Source organism: Otolemur garnettii, unplaced genomic scaffold (assembly GCF_000181295.1).
Source record: "Otolemur garnettii isolate 467f Iridium unplaced genomic scaffold, OtoGar3 scaffold00063, whole genome shotgun sequence".
Classification (NCBI taxonomy): domain Eukaryota; kingdom Metazoa; phylum Chordata; class Mammalia; order Primates; family Galagidae; genus Otolemur; species Otolemur garnettii.
This window is the reverse complement of record NW_003852458.1, coordinates 5036362-5057882: the sequence shown is the minus strand read 5'-3', so window position 1 is coordinate 5057882 and position 21521 is coordinate 5036362. Positions and strand designations below refer to the sequence as shown.

The window sequence follows — 21521 nt, the reverse complement described above, 5'->3', positions numbered from 1 at the left end:
ATAAAATTATTTCTGCTTCTCTTGAACTTTTGTTGAAGTAAAACTATAGAACTTGAAAAATTCGGCTGGGCGTGGTGGCTCATGTCCCTTGTCCCAGCGCTGTGGGAGGCCTACACGGGTGGATCACCTGTGCTCAGAGGTTTGAGACCAGCTGAAGACCTGCCTGAGGCAGAGGGAGCCGGAGTGAGACCCCGTCTCTACAATAACAACAAGACAGCGGAACCTTGTAATCCCAGCTACATGGGGGGCAAGAGAACACTACAGGAGGAAGAAGTTAAAAAAAAAAAAATTAAAAAAAAATTCAAAGTAAGATGACTAGAAATAAAAAAAAAAATTAAAAAAAAAAAAAAAAAGAACTTGAAAAATTCTAAATCTCAGCTCAGTGCCCGTAGCAGTGGTTATGGTGCCACCAAGGGTGGCGAGTTTGATCCGAGCCCAAGCCAGTTATACAACAATGACAGATGCAACAAAAAATAGCCACGCAGTGTGGCAGGCGCCTATAGTTCCAGCTACTTGGGAGGCTGAGGCAAGAGGATTGCTTAAGCCCAAGAGCTGGAAGTTGCTGTGAGCTGTGACACCACAGCACTCTACCCAGGGTGACAATGTCTCAAAAAAAAAAAAAAAGAAAAAGAAAAATTCCAGACGTTCATGAAAGCTATAAAGCCAAAAGCAAATCTTAGCTATGAGTAACCTGTCAGGAAGAGCATAAACTCATTTTCACATAAATTTTATGTTAATTATATTATAATTACAGTGGTAAGCTGACCATCCAAAAGATTATAACAAATTTGTCAATGTACAGAGGTAGTCAATATAAGGAACTAGACTTACTGCACTGATATGTACCTAGGGTGCACATCTCTTTTCTATGAAAATTGGGTCAACTTAAGGAATTAGTCAATGTAGGGAGGTGGTCAGCTATGGAAAGTCTACTGTATATGTTATGCAATTATATACAGGTTGTATATCTCTAATCTGACAATCTGAAATCCACAATGTTCCAATGCGCATTTCCTTTGAACATCACATTGGCACTCAAAAAAGTTTCAGATTTTGGAGCATTTAGGATTTCAGATTTTCAAATTAAAAATACTCAACATATATATATACACATTACATATTCTAATATACACATTCATATTCAGTATTGCACTGGCTCCCTCCCCCCCACCAAACTGGTCTGGTAGTCTTAGTAAGTATTACCCCCACTTTACAGATGAAGGAACAAACTCAAAAAGATTAAAATGATTTATATATTTCATGATTGGTCAATGTAAGAGTCAGAACTACAACTCAAGTCTCTAAAACCATGTCTAGTGCTTTGCAAGGATGTTAAAGCCTAGCCATGAACCCCTAATTAAGAACTTATTTTCTAAGAATGACAGAGAATACAGGTGTTTTCCTCCATAAAAGTACAAAGTTATAAAACCTTTAAGAGATTCCTTACTTTTTTATTTGAGTCCTCTTCTGAATTAGAGTCCTTTTCAGATGATGGTAAGTGTACTACACATTGAATAAGCTGTAAAACCAGTGCTGTAACCATCTGAATATACATAGGTTCTCCATCCATATCACTACTGTTTAACCTTTAAAAAAGAAAAAACATCTATGTGAATTATGAAAAAGTCTCATCTTACTTGTCATCAATCATCTGAAAGCTTTGACATGCTTTCTTCACCAATATTTCTAGGCATTACTTCAACATTTATCAGAGTATTCTTAATGTATAATTACTCTTAATAAATTAGAAAAAACATTAAGTAAATGCCTATGCATGCTCAGATAATTACAGTAGCCAAGGGAAAAATACAATTTAATAAAAATTTCTCTACTTTATACGCATCACAAACATTTATATGAATTATTAAACACTTACCAAAATGATTTTTAAAATAACAAAAGTCTTGATAAGTATTAAATACTTATCAAAATGATTTTTAAAATAATAAAAAACATTAAGTAAATGCCTATGCATGCTCAGATAATTATAATAGTCAAGGGGAATATACAATATTTAATACAAATTTCTCTACTTTATATGCACCATAAACATCTATATGAATAATTATTAAATACTTATCAAAATGATTTTTAAAAAAATAAAAGTAGGTTTTTAATGTCCATAAATTCTGGTATTCATTTGTTGAATCTAGTATTAATTTAGCACTGAAATCTACTATACAGCTCTTGATAATCTATATTAGAGTATAAAGTCAGTAGCACAGACTATGAAAAATCAATTCCCAAGTCTTTTGTTCTACAGATATTATAAAAGTATAAGAATTCTTTTATGGCTCGGTGCCTGTGGCTCAAGAGGCTAAGGCGCCAGCCACAGATACCTGAGCTGGCAGGTTCAAATCCAACCTGGGCCTGCCAAACAATGATGGCTGCAGCCAAAAAAAAGCCGGGTATTGTGGTGGGCACCTGTAGTCCCAGCTACTTGGGAGATGGAGGCAAGAGAATTGCTTAAGCCCAGGAGTTGAAGGTTGCTGTGAACTGTGATGCCACAGCACTCTAACCAGGGTGACAGCTTGAGGCTCTGTCTCAAAAAAAAAAAAAAAAAAAAAAAAGAATTCTTTTACTGTATTGACAGTTTTTCTTCAGGTTTAACAGATAATAACAACTGGTCCACAAATGATTAAGATAGAAATAATTATGTAGAAGAAAGTCTTCAAAGCAATCTAAAAATAGCCCTACATGCTAGGTCAACACATTTCATTACTCAGGAATATTGAGATAATTATGATAATGATGATTACCTCTGACCACAAAAATACTGATGCTGACGATGGCAGTGGATAACATTCTTTATTGTGTGCTCAGTGATTAAAAAGCATTTAATCCCCCTGCTTATTTTCTATATTGCTGTTACTGTAATCCTTTTTTTTTTTTTTTAGAGACAGAGTCTCACTTTATTGCTCTTGGTAGAGTGCCGTGACGTCACAGCTCATAGCAACCTCCAACTCCTAGGCTTAGGCGATTCTCTTGCCTCTGCCTCCTGAGTAGCTGGGACTATAGGCACCTGCCAGAACGCCCGGCTATTTTTTTGTTGCAGTTTGGCCAGGGCCAGGTTTGAACCCGCCACCCTAGGTATATGGGGCCGGCGCCCTACTCACTGAGCTACAGGCACCACCCTGTTATAGTACTCTTAATAGCTATCTTTTAAAAATATTAATTAACTATAATTAGTTACCTGAAATTCCGTAAGCTCCTTTTGCTAGTTGGTAATCTTGCAAGTGAAGTAAAAATTTCTTCCAAAATTAACTGTCTATGTTTTTCATATCTTGAGAATACCTGTTTAGTAATTATAAGACTCTAAATTAAATTTATAATAGAAAACAAAACCAAATATAATACTATGTAATAAAAAATACTACTTGTCACTTAGCAATGGTAATCACTTAAAAAATATTTGGTCAATTTTTGTATCAATAATTGGAAAATTCTTACAAAAGTTAGAGTAGAGTATGCTAATTTCATCGAGAGGCGTATATCTTGGTTATAAGAAAGCAAAACATGAGTTAAATGATTTTAAATCATTCTAATTTTATTATAAATATTAAGGACTTAATAACTGCAATATTTATAAGTATATAGAGATGTTTTAAATTTGACAAAAACAGAATAAACCAACAAATTCACAGAACAGAAAAAAAATGCTCAGTTTATAAAATCTAATAAGACACACTAAAATAGTCTTTATAATGAAAAATGAATGTACTAGAAACCAGGAGTCTGTATTAATTTCTAAGAGTTTAAATGACAATACTTTATTTGAGGTAATTAAAAATACAAATTGATTACACTTACTGCAGTGACTAACTTAATGGCACACAACTGCAGTTCACTGACGTTTTCCACAAAAAATGGTGTTATTCCCATTGATGAAACCTGTAAAAAGCCAAAAAAGTAATCAGTACACATCTTTAGCTGATTTCGGTAACATTCTATCTTACTAAAAACGTTAATACATTAAAAAACTTAATGGAAAACACTAAGAGGGCATTTTCCTTTTCCTTGCTAAATCTGTATCTATTCCTATCTCCCGTCCCATTCATATTTAGCATATGAACACGTATATCAGGTGTCTTGTATCATAGCTACCATTCCTCTAACCTCTACCATTTGAATTTATAAAATGTCACAGGAATATAAAGAAACAAAAAACATTTTGTTATCCTGAATGAAAATATCATACAAATTCAATATTTTGTATTTGTAATGTAAAATAATACTATGAAGGAAATAACTTTTAAAAAATTTAGTTTGAAATTTACACTATATTCATCCGTCCTCTGCCCCAAAATGTTTTTCCTTTTTTTTTTTTTTTAAGACAGAGTCTCACTATGTCACCTCAGTAGAGTGCCATGGCATCATAGCAACCTCAAACTCTTTGGCTTAAGCGATTCTCTTGCCTCAGCCTTCCATGTAACTGGGACTACAGGCTCCCACCAAAATGCCTGGATATTTTTTGTTGCAGTTGTCATTGTTTTAGCTGCCTCGGGCTGGGTTCAAACCCAACAACCTCAGTACTACTGTGCTATGGACACTGAGCCCCAAAATGTTTTTTAAAACTCCCTGAATTTTGATTTCTTAAGTTTAGATGTAACATTCCGAATAGGAAAAATGAACATAGTGCTGGTATTATTACTGTGTGAACAAGGTTATTCTAGACTCAGTGAGGCCATTTTTAAAACATTTGGTCTAGAAGTATATAAAATGCTTAGAAAAAAAACTTACCTGAAGAATTGTTGTGTCTGTAAGAAGTTGTATCTCTAGCAATTCTGATAAGCTGCTAACAATGTCACAAACTTTGTTATAAAGCATTACTATTACTCTCTGCTTATGGGTAGAACATTTAGCGCGTTTTGCCTTTGAACTTAACAAGCCTCCTAAAATGAAACAAATTTAAGATAAGGAAAATATTAACTTTCAATAATTTTGATGAATAGTACTAACACTATTTTCTAAACTAAGAGAACACAATTTTTTCCTGACTATATAAAAATACAACCTGTTAGATAAACCTTATTTATAAAAGAAAATTATTCTCTAGGGGCATTCTAACAGATAATCTATGTTAAATTCTTAACATAGGCTATTAAATTCTTTTATCTGAAATATTAATTTATCTGGATTTTTATTTTTTTTTCCCATTGGGCTAGAACAGTAAAGTTATATTTTCCTTTACATTAACTTTCAATTATTATACAATGAGTAAACAAGAATAAATTATTCATTAACCTGAGTTTGGCTTTCCTCTCTTTAAATGTATACGTATTGTTAACCTTTACATTTCACTTATAAAGCTTATGACTCAGAGTATTCATCTTTAATTAATCCATTTTGCAGATAACTATTGATAAAATTAGGGGGAGGTTAAAAAAGGAATCAGAAGCTAGTATCATCTGGGATTCTCCACGACTAGTAAAAATAACTAGTAATATATAACAATATTTCTATTATATATAAATAGTTGTTATAATTGAGCAAGTACTGTATTATCTAAGAGTTCTACATTCTAGGAAAACCACAATCAAAACCAATGTCTGTTATAATTTATATGATTAAATAATGTTGGTGCCATTTTATTAAGACACTGTACTCTGACACAGGTAACCCAGAAAAAAATTACAGAAGGTAATTTTGACATTATACTAAAAAACTATAAATACATAAGGGCAAACTAACCTCCATGAGGATCTAATCTGTAAACAGGATCATACTGAGGATAAAGGGTATTCTGCAAATGAAATTTAGTGTACTGTATCACTCTTTCAATTACATCCTCAATGTATACAGCTTTTGGCATATTAGGGGATGTCATAATGTTGATAGTTGTAAGACAGGCATCTGCTGATTTTGTAACTCTCTCCATAATAAGGTCTCTCCATAACCGTTCTTCTTCTTCAGTATCATTATTCTATAAAACAGCACTTTGTTAATGACATGGAAATAAACACATTTATAGGTTTAAAATATGGATAAAAATTATGGTATAGTTGACTTTTACTGGTGGAAAATAGGTTTTAAATGTGTACATTCTTTAAAGAATATCTGGAATAAAGTAGAAATACAGGTATTTATGTAAGATTTTTGTTTCAATGTTTTCAACAATGATATATGCTATCTCCTCATTTTACCACTAGATGGCAATCTACCGACGGTTACTGGCAATCAACAGTTACGGTTACTGTTATTTTTTGTGTACTTATCCAAATCTAAAATTTTAGCTTAAGACTATAAATGTCTTTAAATTAATTTCATGTTTTGGATAGAAACATTATGATAGTTAAGGAAAAAACTTTAGCTGGGTATGGTGGCTCACACCTGTAATCCTAGCACTCTGGGAGGCCAAGACAGATGCTTGAGCTCAGGAGTTCAGTAGAGTCTGAACAAGAGTGAGACACCATATCTAAAAATATAGCCGGGCATTGTAGAGGTTGCCTGTAGTCCCCGCTACTCTGGAGGCTGAGGGAAGAGAATTACTTGAACCCAAGAGTTTGAGTTTGCCATGAGCTATGATGCCACGGCACTCTACCCAGGGCAACAAAGTGATACTCTGTCTCAAAAGAAAATAAAACAAAACAAAGCAAATTTTATAAATTCTGTTTGTAATTTTGCTTTGTGAAAATAAATTATTAAAAATTAACAAGTAGAGCCTTATTTAGCAGTAGTAAAATGTTACGCATTCAATCATTCCTAATCATTCAGTCACACTGCATTCTGAAACTCAGATTAAAAAGTAATGATAAAAAAAAAAGTAGTGATATTTTTATCTTTTATGTTTTTTGAGACAGGGTCTGACTTTCCTACCTGAGCATGAAGGCATAGCTTAGCTTACTACAACCTCAAACTCCTGGCTCAAGTGATCATCTCCCTCAGCCTCCCAAGCAGCTGGGATTACAAATGCATGCCACCATGCACAGCTAATTTTCCTACTTTTTTTTTTTTTTTGAGACAGAGCCTCAAGCTGTCCCCCTGGGTAGAGTGCCGTGGCTTTACAGCTCACAGCAACCTCCAACTCCTGGGCTCAAGCGAGTCTCCTGCCTCCGCCTCCCAAGTAGCTGGGACCACAGGCGCTCGCCACAACGCCCGGCTATTTTTTGGTTGCAGCCATCATTGTTGTTTGGCGGGTCCGGGCTGGGGATTCGAACCTGCCACCTTAGGTGTACATGGCTGGCGCCTTAGCCGGTTGAGCTATAGGCGCCAAGCCTAATTTTCCTACTTTTTGTAGAAATAGGGTCTCAGTATATTGCTTAGGCTGGTCTTGAACTTCTAATCCTCAAGCAATCCTCCTACCTTGGCCACCCAAATTATTTGGATTATAGGCTTGAGCCACGTGCCTAGTTTATTTTTTAAAAATGAATAATTTTATACAATTGTAAGAGGGACTTTACCTAACAAAAACAATCAGTATGACCTAATTCTTTGTACCGTCAATGAATCTCAAACAATAAAAAGAAAATAAGTAAATAACTGACAGAAGGCCTCATTTTAATTTGCACATAAGCAATTTGACATTACAACTGGGAGGAAGAACTTTTAAATTTATTGTTAAAATGAAAATCTCTTTATCACATCCTTAGTTATGAAATATAAACCTTATATTTAAGGAATATTTCCATATACATGATACTCAAAATTTATTCACTGGGAAAAACAAACAAAAAACCCAATATATGTACAGCAGAGACAGGTATATACTAAGTTTTATTTTATTGCTTATGCTATATGCATATCTAAAAATTAAAAAAAAGATAAAGTAGCTTATCTCCAGTATTAAATTGCTGTTTGGAAGAGTCAGTTAAGGAGGTTCATGATTCATGCCACATGTTAAGGCTATTTATAACACATTATATGGTGCTAAGGATTTTAGGAATAAAAATAATTTCACTAAGAACTCTAGCTCTTAGGCTGGGTGTGGTGGCTCATGCTTGTAATCCTAGCACTCTGAGAGGCTGAGGTGGGTGGATGCTTAAGCTCACAGGTTTGAGACCATCCTGAGCCAGAGCCAGAGCCAGAGCCAGAGCCAGACTCTCTCTAAAAACAGGCAGGCGTTGTGGTGAATACGTGTAGTCACAGCTACTTGGGAGGCGGAGGCTGAGGCTGAGGCAAGAGAATCAGTTGAGTCAAAGAGTTTGAAGTTGCTGTGAGCTATGATGCCACTGTACAATACCAAGGGGTAGAATGAGACTCTGTCTCAAAAAAAAGAACTCCAGCTCTCCAGAACTCCAAATTCTTGATGATGTGTACCACAATTTCTTGCCAAAGTGTTTAAATAACTTGTGACTGATGATGGAGTAGACTGATACGTTAGGTTACACTAAGCTCTTTGTTTCTGTTATTCAACAAGTAGTTAAAAGAGAGGGCATTAAAAAATATGGAGAACTACCATTCAAGATTACTTTTCTACATATCTGATTCTATGAGATCACTCATTAAACCTGTAGCTTTTGCAAACACCAAGATCATTTCCTTTGTGACATAAACTGCAGTGCACATTTTAAATAGATATATAATATGTATGTATGTTTGTACATACGAGAATGGAAGTATATTATCAAAAGTATTGAGGGCAGCGCCTGTGGCTCAAAGGAGTAGGGCACTGGCCCCATATGCCAGAGGTGGCGGGTTCAAACCCAGCCCCAGCCAAAAACTGCAAAAAAAAAAAAAAGTATTGAAAGTGGTTATTCATGGATAAGAATATAAATTTGTGTTTGGGAAATTTTCTACACTATAATCAAGTTTTTAAAAATAAAGGAAATTCATTAACTCAAAAGCCCAAATTCTTATTTCATATTAAATGCATATAAGCATTAATGTTTAGATTAATTGTTAGAGATGTCTAGATCAACTGAATGTATGTGTAATTTATAAAGTCAGCTACAATGTTTTGAAGGCTGATCCTAGAAAATTTACTTCAGTCAATTCATAAACGATTACAACCATGTTGTTACTACTTTTGATATTAACATATTAAAATGTAGTAACAGTTGCAGTTAATATTATTGAGAAGTTGCAATGTTCACTCATTTAATCAACAACCCTATGAGGTAGGAATAAAAATAGTTTGTAAGGATTAATATACACTAATTAAGGACTAGTATATATTAAGAAGTCATAATAAGGTTTCTAACTCTTTCTCCAGGGAATGTCAACGAAAAGAATTACTACCTATTATCATAAAAGAAAAAAAAAACTGTAAAAAACATTCATATACTTACACAAGGAAAAGCATAAACTACGATTAAAGAATAGTCCTTTAAACTGAATAAATTTATATCTATCTTTATTATTCTTACTATAAATAGTAAAGATGTGGATTAACAATGTGTAAGATTAATTTTGAATTACCAAAAGTAAAATTCTATTAGCAATGCTTATGAATGTAATCAGTAATTTGTGGTAACAAGTTCAAATTAATGAAATGTTAAACTTCCCCTATAAATCAAAACTGCTTATGAAAAAACTCACAGTAGTCCCTACTTATCCACAGACACTGCAAGACTTCCAATGGCTGCCTGACCCTGGCCAGTACAGAATCCTATGTGTACTATACTTTCTCTTATGCATACGTACCCCTAAGACAAAGTTTAATGTAATTAGGCACAGAAAGAGATCAATAATAACAAATAATAAAATAGAACAATTATAACAATATACTGTAAAAAACGGTGAATGTGGTCTTTCTCACTCAAAATTTCTTATAGTGTTATATTTTTACAATCTGTTTTTAGATTGTGGTTGCTTCAGGTAACTGAAACCACAGAAAATGAAACCTTGGATAAGGGAAGACTACTGTACAGCTTAATAATATTAACAATATGGATCTTAAACTTACATGATTTAACAAAGTAGATAGCTTTGACCCATCCTGAATATTCTTTTCCAAGATATTTAGGACTTTCACAGTTTTGTCAGTTGAAAGCTAAAATGGCAACATAAGTTTTTCTATTAATCATTGGTAAAAGTTATAAATTATTCAAAGAAACATTTTGCACAATTATTCCATATGAACTATGAAAAAGATAACATTACCCTCTGAAAGAGAAAACTTTCCCACTTACAACCTCTACTCAAATTTAAATTATGTTAAGAATTAATCACTTGTTTCTGAAAGACAAATAAGCAAACACAAAATGGGCACATGTGCATGTTACTAGCTCTACTCTTACCATGTATCAAATAAGACTGAGTTTATTCTGATTCTCTGCTCTTGTGGCAGTCACACTGAATAGGCATATGAACATACATAGGAAGGACTTCATCTGTTGATTTAATTATCACATGGCTCTCACACTACTTTGTTATTTAGCAATTCCTTAACATCCGAGATAGCATTTTGAATGATAGGCATGAAATTGTGAATGATAAAAGTTATGCATGTGAGATAACATTTTTTATTTAGTAGAAATGTGTTATTACTTTTTAAAAGGTCCCTATTTCATGTCTTAAAAATTTATTAGTGCATTTGAAGGCTCTGTCAGAAGCCAAATGTTCTCTTGATTCAACAATTCTTTTAACAGTCCTGGCATACAGTTAGAACACTCAACCAAATCAGTCAGAAGAGGTAAATGGGAGATCAAAAGAGTAAATGATGGCGCCTGTAGTACAACTGTTGCACAGTGGTTATGGCGCTAGCCACATACACCAAGGCTGGTAGGTTTAAATCTGACCTGGACAAGCTAAACAATAATGACAACTGCAAACAAAAAAAAGCTGGCATTGTGGCAGGTGCCTGTGGTCCAAGCTACTTGGGAGGCTGAGGCAAGAGAATTGCTTAAGCCCAAGAGTTTGAGGTTGTTGTGAGCTGTGACGTCACTGCACCCTAAGGAGAGTGACACAATGAGACTCTCAAAAAAAAAAAAAAAAGAGTAACTGACATTAAAGTCCAATTTCAATAAGGCTGGAGCATAAAGGCAAGTTCCTCCAAATATCAAACATTTCATAGCAGATTAAAACTACTTAGACTTTTGATACCACTCCCATACTTTGAAAATACTCAGTAAATTCGTCTTTTTAAATAGTTAGAAATATTACCTACATGTAATTATGGAACTTACAAATACCTAAGAATGGCACTGGGTACCTCCAGACTGCTGACCTGTTCCTATACATAAATCAATATATTCCTAGTTGCACACAGTGATATCAATAAATGCAAATTAATAGCACATTAATTCTTGATTTACTATGAGAAATGTCTGTTTTTAAAAATCAAATTCATGGCATATTCATAACTCAGAATATAGATAACATTTAAACAAATGAAAAAATGAATAACTGATTATATTTTAAGTTTATAAAAACACCAAAATATTTTTTAGATTACTTTAAAATTGTAAAATTGAAAAACCTAAATAAATAGGCTTAAATTATTTAGAATTAATTCCACAGATTATGTACAGGGTAGCTTTAAAGTTTGTGTGCAATTTAAAATAGTGTGCAACTAACTTTGTGGCCAACCTGTATAATCTTTTGATACTTCTTATATTATTCTTGAAGAAAAAAGTCATTATTTCTACATTACAGACTGGGAAACTTAAGACTGTTAAGTAGATGATTCTATACAAGAGGGACTCTAGTTAGAAGAGGAGAAGGGAATTGTCCTGAAATTCCATCTGCAAAGCAATCATGCAGAAGTTTAAGAGTTGGGTGGTAGGTGATATACATTATGAGATGTTACCTTTTGATGCTGCCACTATGGTTTTGAGTTATTAATGAAAAATATTCTACTTCTCAGTAAAAGGGAGCTCATGAAAAACAACTTTAATGTATTTCTGCATTTAAATGATCTAAATATTTGAGAATATGAAAAAACTGAAAAAAATCAAGGCTCATGCCTCTTTCAACATAGCAATATTCCTTTTATTCAAGGATTTTTTTTTAAAGAAGAAATAATTCATTTACGATCTCTGAAGGAAATCATAAATTATTTATTATTATTTACTTCTTAATTTACCCTGAAAATCTTAAACTAATTTCAAATGTTAGCTATTAAGTAAATTTATAAATTTTACTTTATTGATACCTTATCCATTATACCCATTGCTTTAATTTTAGCAGATTCACTGCCAAGTTCATTAAGCTGATGTTTTCCTAAGAGTAGTTCCTGAGGAATTTCATCATCATCACCTGAAAAACCAAACAAATATGTAGTTTAGATTTATGAAATAGCTCAGTGTGGCAAGCTTAATCTTTAAATAAAATTGTTGGACACAAAAACAGAAAAATGAAGGAAGTTAACAACTTAGTGAGTCTCCATAAACCTAAAGAAAACCTTGAAAAAAAGAGGACAGGAATTAAAATTATAATAGATTTCTGACTAACTTGTCTTTACTACTTTTGATATACTACTGGCTCTTCTCAACCATGCTTTCTGCCTCAGGAGGCTGACATATATGGACTACATTAATAGTCGCCCAATGCCCTCTGTCTTCTGTCTGGGTTTACCCAGTAACAGGGTAACCCTGTCAAAAAACCAAAGAGGAGGAGAGTAAAGTCAGGGATTTTATATCCCTGATTGAAGAAGGATCTGGATCAGATCCAGGCTGGATCTGTCCACTGACCAAAAGATACTGCTTCTTTCAAAGTTGTTCTACAACAGTTTATCTTACTGAGTAAGTTCTGGTGATTTCTTTTTATCCTTATTCTTTTGGGTACAGGGTTAAGAGTGGTTAAGAGTTTCATGGCTATTAACTCTGAGTTCTGGTACTATTTTGCCCCATCATGGTAATTATTCTTTTTATAAATAACTCCCCTTCAAATTATCCTAATTTGATAGTGCCATCTGTTTTCCTTTTAGGACCCTAAATGATACAGAAGACACCTTCTCAGCACAGAATATGAAAATTTTAAAAAAGATAAAACTGATTAACTCTAAATAATCAGGAAACACAATGATACAGAATAGGCAAGCAATCCTTACAGAACAAATACCTTCAAAATGAAGTGCGATATACACTTAAAGTCATTCCCAAATATATGGAATTATATCAGAATTAATGTATTAATGGATAAGACAACTTTCATATAAATTAGGCATTAGTGATCTTACCAGCTGAAGGTGGCATACAATTGATGGGAGTAGCTCTATAGATTATAAGTAGTGTTTTCATAAACATTTTTTTATATTAATAGATATAATGTTTATATGTAGTAGAACGTCTATAAGTTGACCACGCAGGACTGTAAAAAACTGGTCAACGTACAGATGTCATCAACATAGGAAAGCAGGCCTACTAGGCCTGTACTGACACATACATGTGGTACATATCTGGTCTATGAAAATTAGGTCAACTTAATGAGGTGGTCAACTATGTAGATTCTACTGCATTACTGTAAAAGTAATATATGAATATGACATTAATCCTTCTGTATTCTAACATATGATTTTATTCGCCATATTAGAGACTGTATCCCTAAAGCCAGGCACTAGAGTCTCTCTTATTTTTGTTTATATCTAGTACTTAACATATTACTCAATAAACATTAGCCATCAGAAAAATGAACAGATGAATAGATTCCTATTTCTATATCTTTGCTTCTAATAGTACCTTCATTACCTCAAGCCTTACCTGCTTAAAGATTTCCTTAATTAATCTAATCTACTGTGGTAGCTGTACTAAGGATTCTTAAGATACTATCAACACTTGACTAATTTAGTACTTAACTGTAGCACTAAAGTTTTAGTCTCTTGATAACATGGTTTAGATTTGACTCCAAAACTAGACTTCAAATTTCTTGATAGCACAAATCATGTCTTGTAGCCTCTAGAGCAGTGATTTTCAACCAGTGTGCTAAGAGAGGATCTTAAGCATGGCAAGAAAATTTTTAAACATCATTAATTAAATTAGTTTTGAAAGAAGTTCAAAGCACACTAAGTATATTCTTACTTTAACTCTTATTTTGGATCAACATAATGTAAGTGTGCTGTGGAAGTTTAATCAGTTCAAGTATGCTGAGATAAAAAAAGGTTGAACAACACTGCTCTAGTATAACTAGCAGAAAACTAGAATCATACAAGTAGGGATAAACAAAATTGATTTTACCAAATGCAGTAAAATCCATATCTTCTAAATTATCCAAAATATTCTCAATTGAGGCTGTGAATCTCTTAAAAGTTGAAGAGTCCATCATTTCTGTGAGAGAAAAAGAATTCATCATGTTTACATTCCAAGTAGATAAGTGAAGCTGGAGATTAAGACAAATTAAATAAACTAAAATGTTACCCTCAGGTGTTAGCTTTGGTTCATATGCTTTCCTTTTCTTCTGTTTTTCTTTTTTCTTCATTTTTCTAGCAACTAAAATGAACAAAAAGAAATACTGATATGCAGGAATGCATGTTAAATATTAAAATATTGCCATTTTCTCATTTCTTCCTGAACATTAATTACTTAAACAATAACTAGTGCAAATCCAAACTAAATATATGCTTTTGTTGATTAAAAATTAGTTCTTAATTAACTCATGGAAAGATATAAAATATTTTTCAAACTTTAAGCCCCAAATTTAAATCGGTTTATGTAAGAAATCCGTTGACACTGATAAATTACCCTCACTAAGGCTGGGAGGAGGAGAATAATCTTCCATGTCAGAATCTGATGGGCTTCGGTTTCGATAACGACCACCACCTGAACTCCTTCTTCCTTCATGAGAGTGGCCACTTCTCCTATGATCCCCAGAGCTTCTTCTGTCACGCTCTTCATATTCCCAAGCTTTATCATCATCTTTTTTATGTCGTTTCCTAGAGGCTAGAAGCAAATCCCCATGACAAATAATTTACCTCATTTAAAAAAAGACTATTCAAATGTACTTTACAAATGATCCACATGGGGAAAAATATCTTTATTCATGTGGGTCTAGGAAATAACGAGTAATTTTATTTGTCCATAAGTTTAAATTATGGTATAGAAACTAGACTTAGAGATTTTTACATGAACTTGTTTGCCAATAGATACAGATAGGATGGTTCTTGGAATTAAACTATGGTGCTCATTTCAAAGAAAGGTATTCAGTAACTCAGTAAATGTTATATCTAAATCTCAAGATTAATTAAGGCTGTAAAACAAACTTTATTTAGGATTTGAAGAACAACAGAACCACTTTAGAGCATTTAGAGTATTAATGGGTAGCAGGGTTTGGAGGAAAAGTCACCTTTTGAGAAAATGTTACAGAATATGGGTAACCATGTATACCATCAATTAATAGCTAAGTTAAACTCCATAATAAGCAATAAACACCATAAACCCTGATGATCTAACATCACAAGCCTACAGAGACAGAATAAACCTGTATAATTGTACTCATATATTGAATTCAGTTCTGTAACAACAGACTTGCTTAAACTCAAGAAGGAAAGCTTCTAAACTTAATGCATGCTACATAAGCATGTTTATATGTTACCTTCAATCTTTTCCCCATCCTTTCAGAGGTCTAAGCCTTCTGCTAAAATCACCAGTACTGACAGGAGCCTTTAGGCAGACCTGGCAAACAGATTTCATCTGACACATCAACTATGATCAACTGGTAAAGCTGCCTAGAGCATTGTTGAAAATAATTCTAAGCCCCAAGAAAGCATCATAGTTCAGCAAGAAAAGACTGGTTTGAAAATGTCTGCAGTGAAACCTGGAAGGTAGTGAAAGTGACAAATATTTACCATACCTGCTCTAGGGTGTAGGCACCATCAAGTTAAAACCAGGGTAGAAAACTGATGTATACTACCTTAAAATCATACACTGGTTGCTGTAGTGAACATTTGTTCCTGACAAAGATAAATTTTCCACTCTAATGTTTGACTCTCTGGCCTCCTAGTGACTAGCTTCTTTTCTGAATCCCTAACCATGAAATACACATAAATACTTAAGACAAATGTCTTGCTTACATCCTCTACTTGGGTGAGATTTAAATTTGCCAATCTCTGGCCCATAGACTCTATCTGTACACTGTCCTTGTCTGGTTAATAAATGTTGACACCCTGGCTAAGCATACCCGTACGTACTGCCCTATCTATTACTTTTAAAAAATCTACTTAGATACTAGTTCTCAACCTTTCTATCTAATCAGTACACAACATGACAGGAAAAGGTCATTTTGTTTCCTCTTCTTTATGGTCACAGGCTTGGCACAACAAGATATTTCATACAAAGGACAAATATAAATGGATATATTTAAATATTCAATGATTTTCTTCACAATTAGGCACAAATTTGCTTATGAGGAATATGAGAAGCATATTTTTTATGATTTGGGTATGCTCGAAACATTAGGCTCATCTCATGTACTAACATAAGTAGAGAGAGTGTGTGTTTGTGTAAGTGATAGAGAAACATGTCATTTTTATATACTAAATATTTTTTTTCTACAAGTACTGATATGCCTACCAAATATTAGGGATGACAACTAATGAGCAAACTAGTTCACAAAGTGGTATTCTACAACCTCAAATGTGACTTTTTTTTGCATTTTTAATTAATTCCCTAAGAAATCCATTACAAGCATTTGATCTACAGTAGATAATGCTTGAAAAAATCTTATAATTGTTTACAATTACACAGAATATGCTGTATTGATGGTAACTGTCCATAAGCCTTAGAGATTTTTATTTCACATTTACCAAACTTCAGGCAATTTGTAAACAATGGGGTGGCAAATTAAAAAAAAAAAACCAACCCAACCTCTATGACACACTGTGTATATTGGCAAAGCGGTTATTTGAATCCCAACTTACTATGGCTAACTTGTTCTTTCTCCATTTCCCTTATTACCTAGGAAGCAGGGTAGGAGAAGAGACTAAATGGAGAATTATATAAAATTTAAGTGGGTGTTCTTTACTCTCCCTTTCCAAATTTCACCTATATCTCTTGTTAGCTTCTTATATATCCCTCTCTTCATCTTCCCTAGGTACCTAGGGACCTTATATTTGTGCTATGGACATCCAAATCTGGGTGGTCCAACTTTCAAAGTTATACTTGAATCCTTTCTCCCATCCTTCAACAAAACTATTTCCTTGGTATAGATTTTAGGAAACCAATTTGATTAAACTGCAGTAAAACATTAAGTTTCAATAAGTCTATCTCAAAGAATCATGCTTGCAACTCATGTTCTTGTAATACTTTTGCATTTTGCATGATGGTATGTTTTTTCCACATTGCTTTTGTTGTGGTATGTCAATTTGGTTGTTGATCAACTACCAATTGGACTTCTTTCACCACTTAATCAATGGCCCCAGTATTTACTTTTCTATAGCTATTTGTAAAGAAATAAACCTAGTAATGTGCCTAGGGTGGTTTACAAATAGAAAAGAAAAGGAAAAGAAAAGAAAAGAAATAAACTCAGAAAAATAGTTAGCTACTCTGGTATGTCTTTAAAAACCTAAAGAAACTTTTCTTTCCCCCAGGAGCCCCTATTTGAAGCTCAGGTACTCTGAGTAACATCAGTGGTTTTCAATATACTTGGGTATAGATATTACGGGATCCTTGACTTTAAGATGATACTACATGCTCCCGTAAGATGAGACATCATCTCTCATTAACAGAAAGCAAGCTAAAAAATGGTGGCTGCACTGATGAAAAATTACTCTCCACTATTTTACACTTGGTGGACAATTCTGATTATGTAATTCTTTTCACTTAACCATCAGGTAACTTGAGAAGTTTCATCAACTTAGCAATGCATGCAGCCACTATCAATCAACTAGATTTGAAGTGTTATTTGCAATCAAACTGCAATTGTGGGATTCTTCCTTATCAGCTATTCTAAAAGCGGGTGATATTAGAGGGAGAGAGGGAAAATAAGTTTCTGGGTTACCATATTTCCTTTCTCCTCTTGCTTTCCAGAGCTAACCATGTTCCCATATGAACAAAATGTTTGATTATAATAAAAAAATTAACTTTAGCCATTTTAATATGCTACATGTAAATACATCTCATAATACAAATTATAACAATTATACATATAATTAAATGTCAATTAACTTTACTGTATATTTTATTTCAGTTTTATAACTTTGTTCAGATTTGTTCAATATTCATAATCTACTGCTCATAGTTCAAGAGCTCACAATTTTAAAATGATCAGAGTAAATGAACATTGATTAAAAACTTTGGAGGAGGTGAAGGGCTTCCATCAGCAATATACATTTAAAAATGTCAGCATGCATCTGTCCTTCCTGCCCTTGCTTGTCACACCTCAATCTATGGACACTAGGTAGAAAAGGTAGAACACACTGGTGGTCTTCCCACTTCTTTTGGTCATTATGTCTAAGTCAGTTGGCACACAAGTGAAGATCTCCCATAGTCTGTTTCCACTGAATGCCGTTTAAGTCAAACAAGGTTGCTGACCCCTCTTGGCTAGGCTCAATTCTCTTGCTCCAGAAGAAGGAAGATAGGGATAAAAGAGAAGAACTTTTTCAGTGGACCAGTAGGAAGACAGGCGAGGTATAGCAAGTCTAGTGCAAAGACAGGTGATCACAGTGTTGTAGAGAGGTAGCTGTGTAGTGAAGAAGCCAGCTCTGGAAAACAGTGAAACAAGGGAGGAATTCCAGGACACAGCTGGGCAAAAGGAGAAGCCAGGTCCAAACCACACAGATAATCTGCAATGTGGCTAATCCATTCATAATTTAGTGATAGTATGGTTTTAAATATTTCTTCATCTGGCTATCTCCTACGTGTCCTTCAAGACTCAACTCAAGTGTCACCTCTTCCAGTAAGCATTCCCTGAACCCCCACTCTGATTTTGATGCCAATCCAATGTGTTCCCACAGCACCCTAGATTTACTGTTATGACTGTACTTTTCTCACTGTACAACTATTTATATACATATTTCCCCCATTAAACTGAAGACTCTTGAAAACAGGGGCCACATCTTATTTGAATTTTTTTCTTAGTGCCTAGCATATAGTGTTTGCCAGATGCATACAGAAACACACTTGTGTTTTTAAGCACTAATTATATAGCTTATTTAAAATTTTTCTTGGTGCCAACTGATCTCATCTTTCATACATATTAAAGTACAAAGAAAAACCTTGCTATACTATATATTAAGAATTATGGTCACTGTGCTCTTGCTAATCCCCCAAATTACAAATGAGATAAACACATAAATCTGCTTTTAAATTCTAAAATAATGAAGTTATATGATACTTACATTCAAATGTTTCATCACTATCATTATCTTCATCTGAACTGATTTCAGCATATTTTGGCTTTTCATTAACTGTGCTACGCTTGCGTTTGTTCATTTTCACACGTTCACAAAGTGGCATGGTAGATTCAATTTCTGCCAGGAGTTCAGGGGGTAATTCTTTTAACACTGATTGATCTATACTACCTATTAATGAAAGGTAAAAAGAAAAACTTAAATCTGAAGATAAAAGGAAAATCTTAATCAACACAGCCAAAACAAGATAATGGCATATATATTTTCTTAAGTCACATTTTTAATAAAACACTCTTATGTTTACAAGTGGAATACTCAACCCTAAACTGATGATATAATTTGTGTGTCTAAATGTGTATACATAGTTATTTAACAACTTAAAAATATAACACTTATTACCATAACAAGGAAGGGAAGTTATAACATCAATTTTTGACACAATGCCTTTATTGGTCTGCACTGACCAACAACTTTCTGAAACTAGACTACTGACATTAGACATGGATTTGTGGTTAGAGGTACAACTCACATTTGTGGTAGTACCCAAATCTGTTTTGTACAGGGTATAGTTTGAAACTGATGTTTCAGTATAAATGAGTAGAGCTGGAAGGCACTTACCACCCCTCCTCCTCTTTTTCTATAATCTTGGCAATTGTGTGTGAGCTTTACATATGCTTTTACCTATCATCACTGTCTACAGGAGAAGCATGGCACTGTCTTTAGCATGGAGCATTTTTTCAAACAAACAAATAAATGTGCACAATTAACTAAAGACAACAGAAACTTATAAGGTAGGATCAATAGACACAAATATTTTAAAATACAAATGTCTATAACTGCACCTAGTAAATTCAACTCTGTTATGAAAAAGGTTCATATCTTCTCATGGAAGAATAACAAAAGGATAAAAATATATCATCATATTACAATAAGAGCCATTAACATCACACTACCTAATCCTACACACAAATGTGCAAATATATATGTAGCTTCTATGAAGAAATAAATTATTGCCTTCTTGACAGTTTAAAAGTAAAGTAGAAGTAGCAAAAGCTACTTGTTCAGGATAATTTATCCTTGTTGACTATGAAAGATGACAATTTTAACTTACTTTACTTACCAATGTAAATCTTTAGGTGGAAATAAAAATGATGTCTTACCTGATAAATTTTATGAATTGGAATTAAAAAGTACCTTACTGGTTTATAGCAAGTAATATTAGTAACTTATAATCAACATTAACGCTATGCTTTATAACATTCAAATGATAATAGTACTTATGTAAAGAATAAAAAATCATGATAAGAAATAGGTATCAATTAAAACATATTTCAAAAATTCAAGAATATACAATTAAATGAGATACAAACTACAAAGTATTAATCTTAATATAAGAATAATTCTCTTTTGTTCTGCTGAAGATTTTATTCAAATCATGAAGGAGTTAATTCAGTTAACTTTCAACCTTCTACTTTTAAGGTGAACCTTCTGCATTTCATTTAAAAGTCTTTAATGCTTTGAATACTTCTAACTACATATGTGCTTTTTGATGGAGGATCATGTTTTCTAGTATACATCTCCCCTTTCCACATGATAATATTAAGTATGTTTATACAGATGGTCAATAAATGCTTTATGATTGCCTAAGTCTATGGTTCAAAATTTTATGTGTTCATTTATAAATGTATATCCTGTATTGCTATATTTCGTGGGCAAATAAAGACATTCAATTTTTTAAAAATAAGAGGGTTTTTTGGTAGCACTTGAAAGATTACAATTTTTGGTGTTTAAAAACATGGATGGGGGGTGGTCCAGGGGTTGAGGCACAAGGAGGCCGGGCCCGCGCGTGCTGAGCCCTGGGGCTGCTGAACTGAGCTCCGGCGGCCATGGAACTGAGCAGCCCGACAGTCTGGCGAGCTGGGTGCCAGTCCGCGAGGACCTCTTCCACGAGCCCAAGTGGCACCAGCAGCGCTTCCTGGTGGCCTGGAACGACACGGGGGGGCAAGTTCGCCGGGACTGCTAATGACCACACAGTGCAGCACCAGTGGCACGGTGGAGCTGGCTAGAGCACGAGCGCGAGGCCGCCAGTTGGGCCGGCCTGCTCTCGGCTGCCGGAATAAGGAAAAAAAAAAAAAAAAAAAATATATATATATATATATATGGATAGATAGATAGATAGATAGGCTAGGCATCCTAGCATAGTGGTTACGGCACCAGCTACATCCACCAAGGCTGGCTGGTTTGAATCTGGCCCAGGCCAGCTAAACAAGGACAACTGCAACAAAAAATAGCTGGGCATTGTGCCAGGCGCCTGTAGTCCCAGCTTCTTGGAAGGCTGAGGCAAGAGATCAGTTAAGAC

The 21521-nt window shown here is 34.0% G+C and overlaps 1 protein-coding gene across 2 annotated transcripts in view; it reads right to left on the bottom strand.

Annotated features, from left to right (window-relative positions):
- Positions 1–21521, bottom strand: part of NIPBL (NIPBL, cohesin loading factor) — a 198265-nt gene that overhangs the window by 55236 nt on the left and 121508 nt on the right. For both annotated transcript variants that reach the window (XM_003792944.3, XM_023514992.1), the window contains exons 11-21: positions 19151–19333; positions 14559–14756; positions 14235–14306; positions 14055–14144; positions 12035–12138; positions 9845–9931; positions 5692–5923; positions 4741–4892; positions 3811–3891; positions 3194–3294; positions 1448–1586 (exon numbers count right to left, since the gene is read on the bottom strand). In XM_003792944.3, coding sequence (XP_003792992.1) covers positions 1448–1586; positions 3194–3294; positions 3811–3891; positions 4741–4892; positions 5692–5923; positions 9845–9931; positions 12035–12138; positions 14055–14144; positions 14235–14306; positions 14559–14756; positions 19151–19333 — 1439 coding nt within the window. The remainder of the gene's footprint in view (positions 1–1447; positions 1587–3193; positions 3295–3810; positions 3892–4740; positions 4893–5691; positions 5924–9844; positions 9932–12034; positions 12139–14054; positions 14145–14234; positions 14307–14558; positions 14757–19150; positions 19334–21521) is intronic.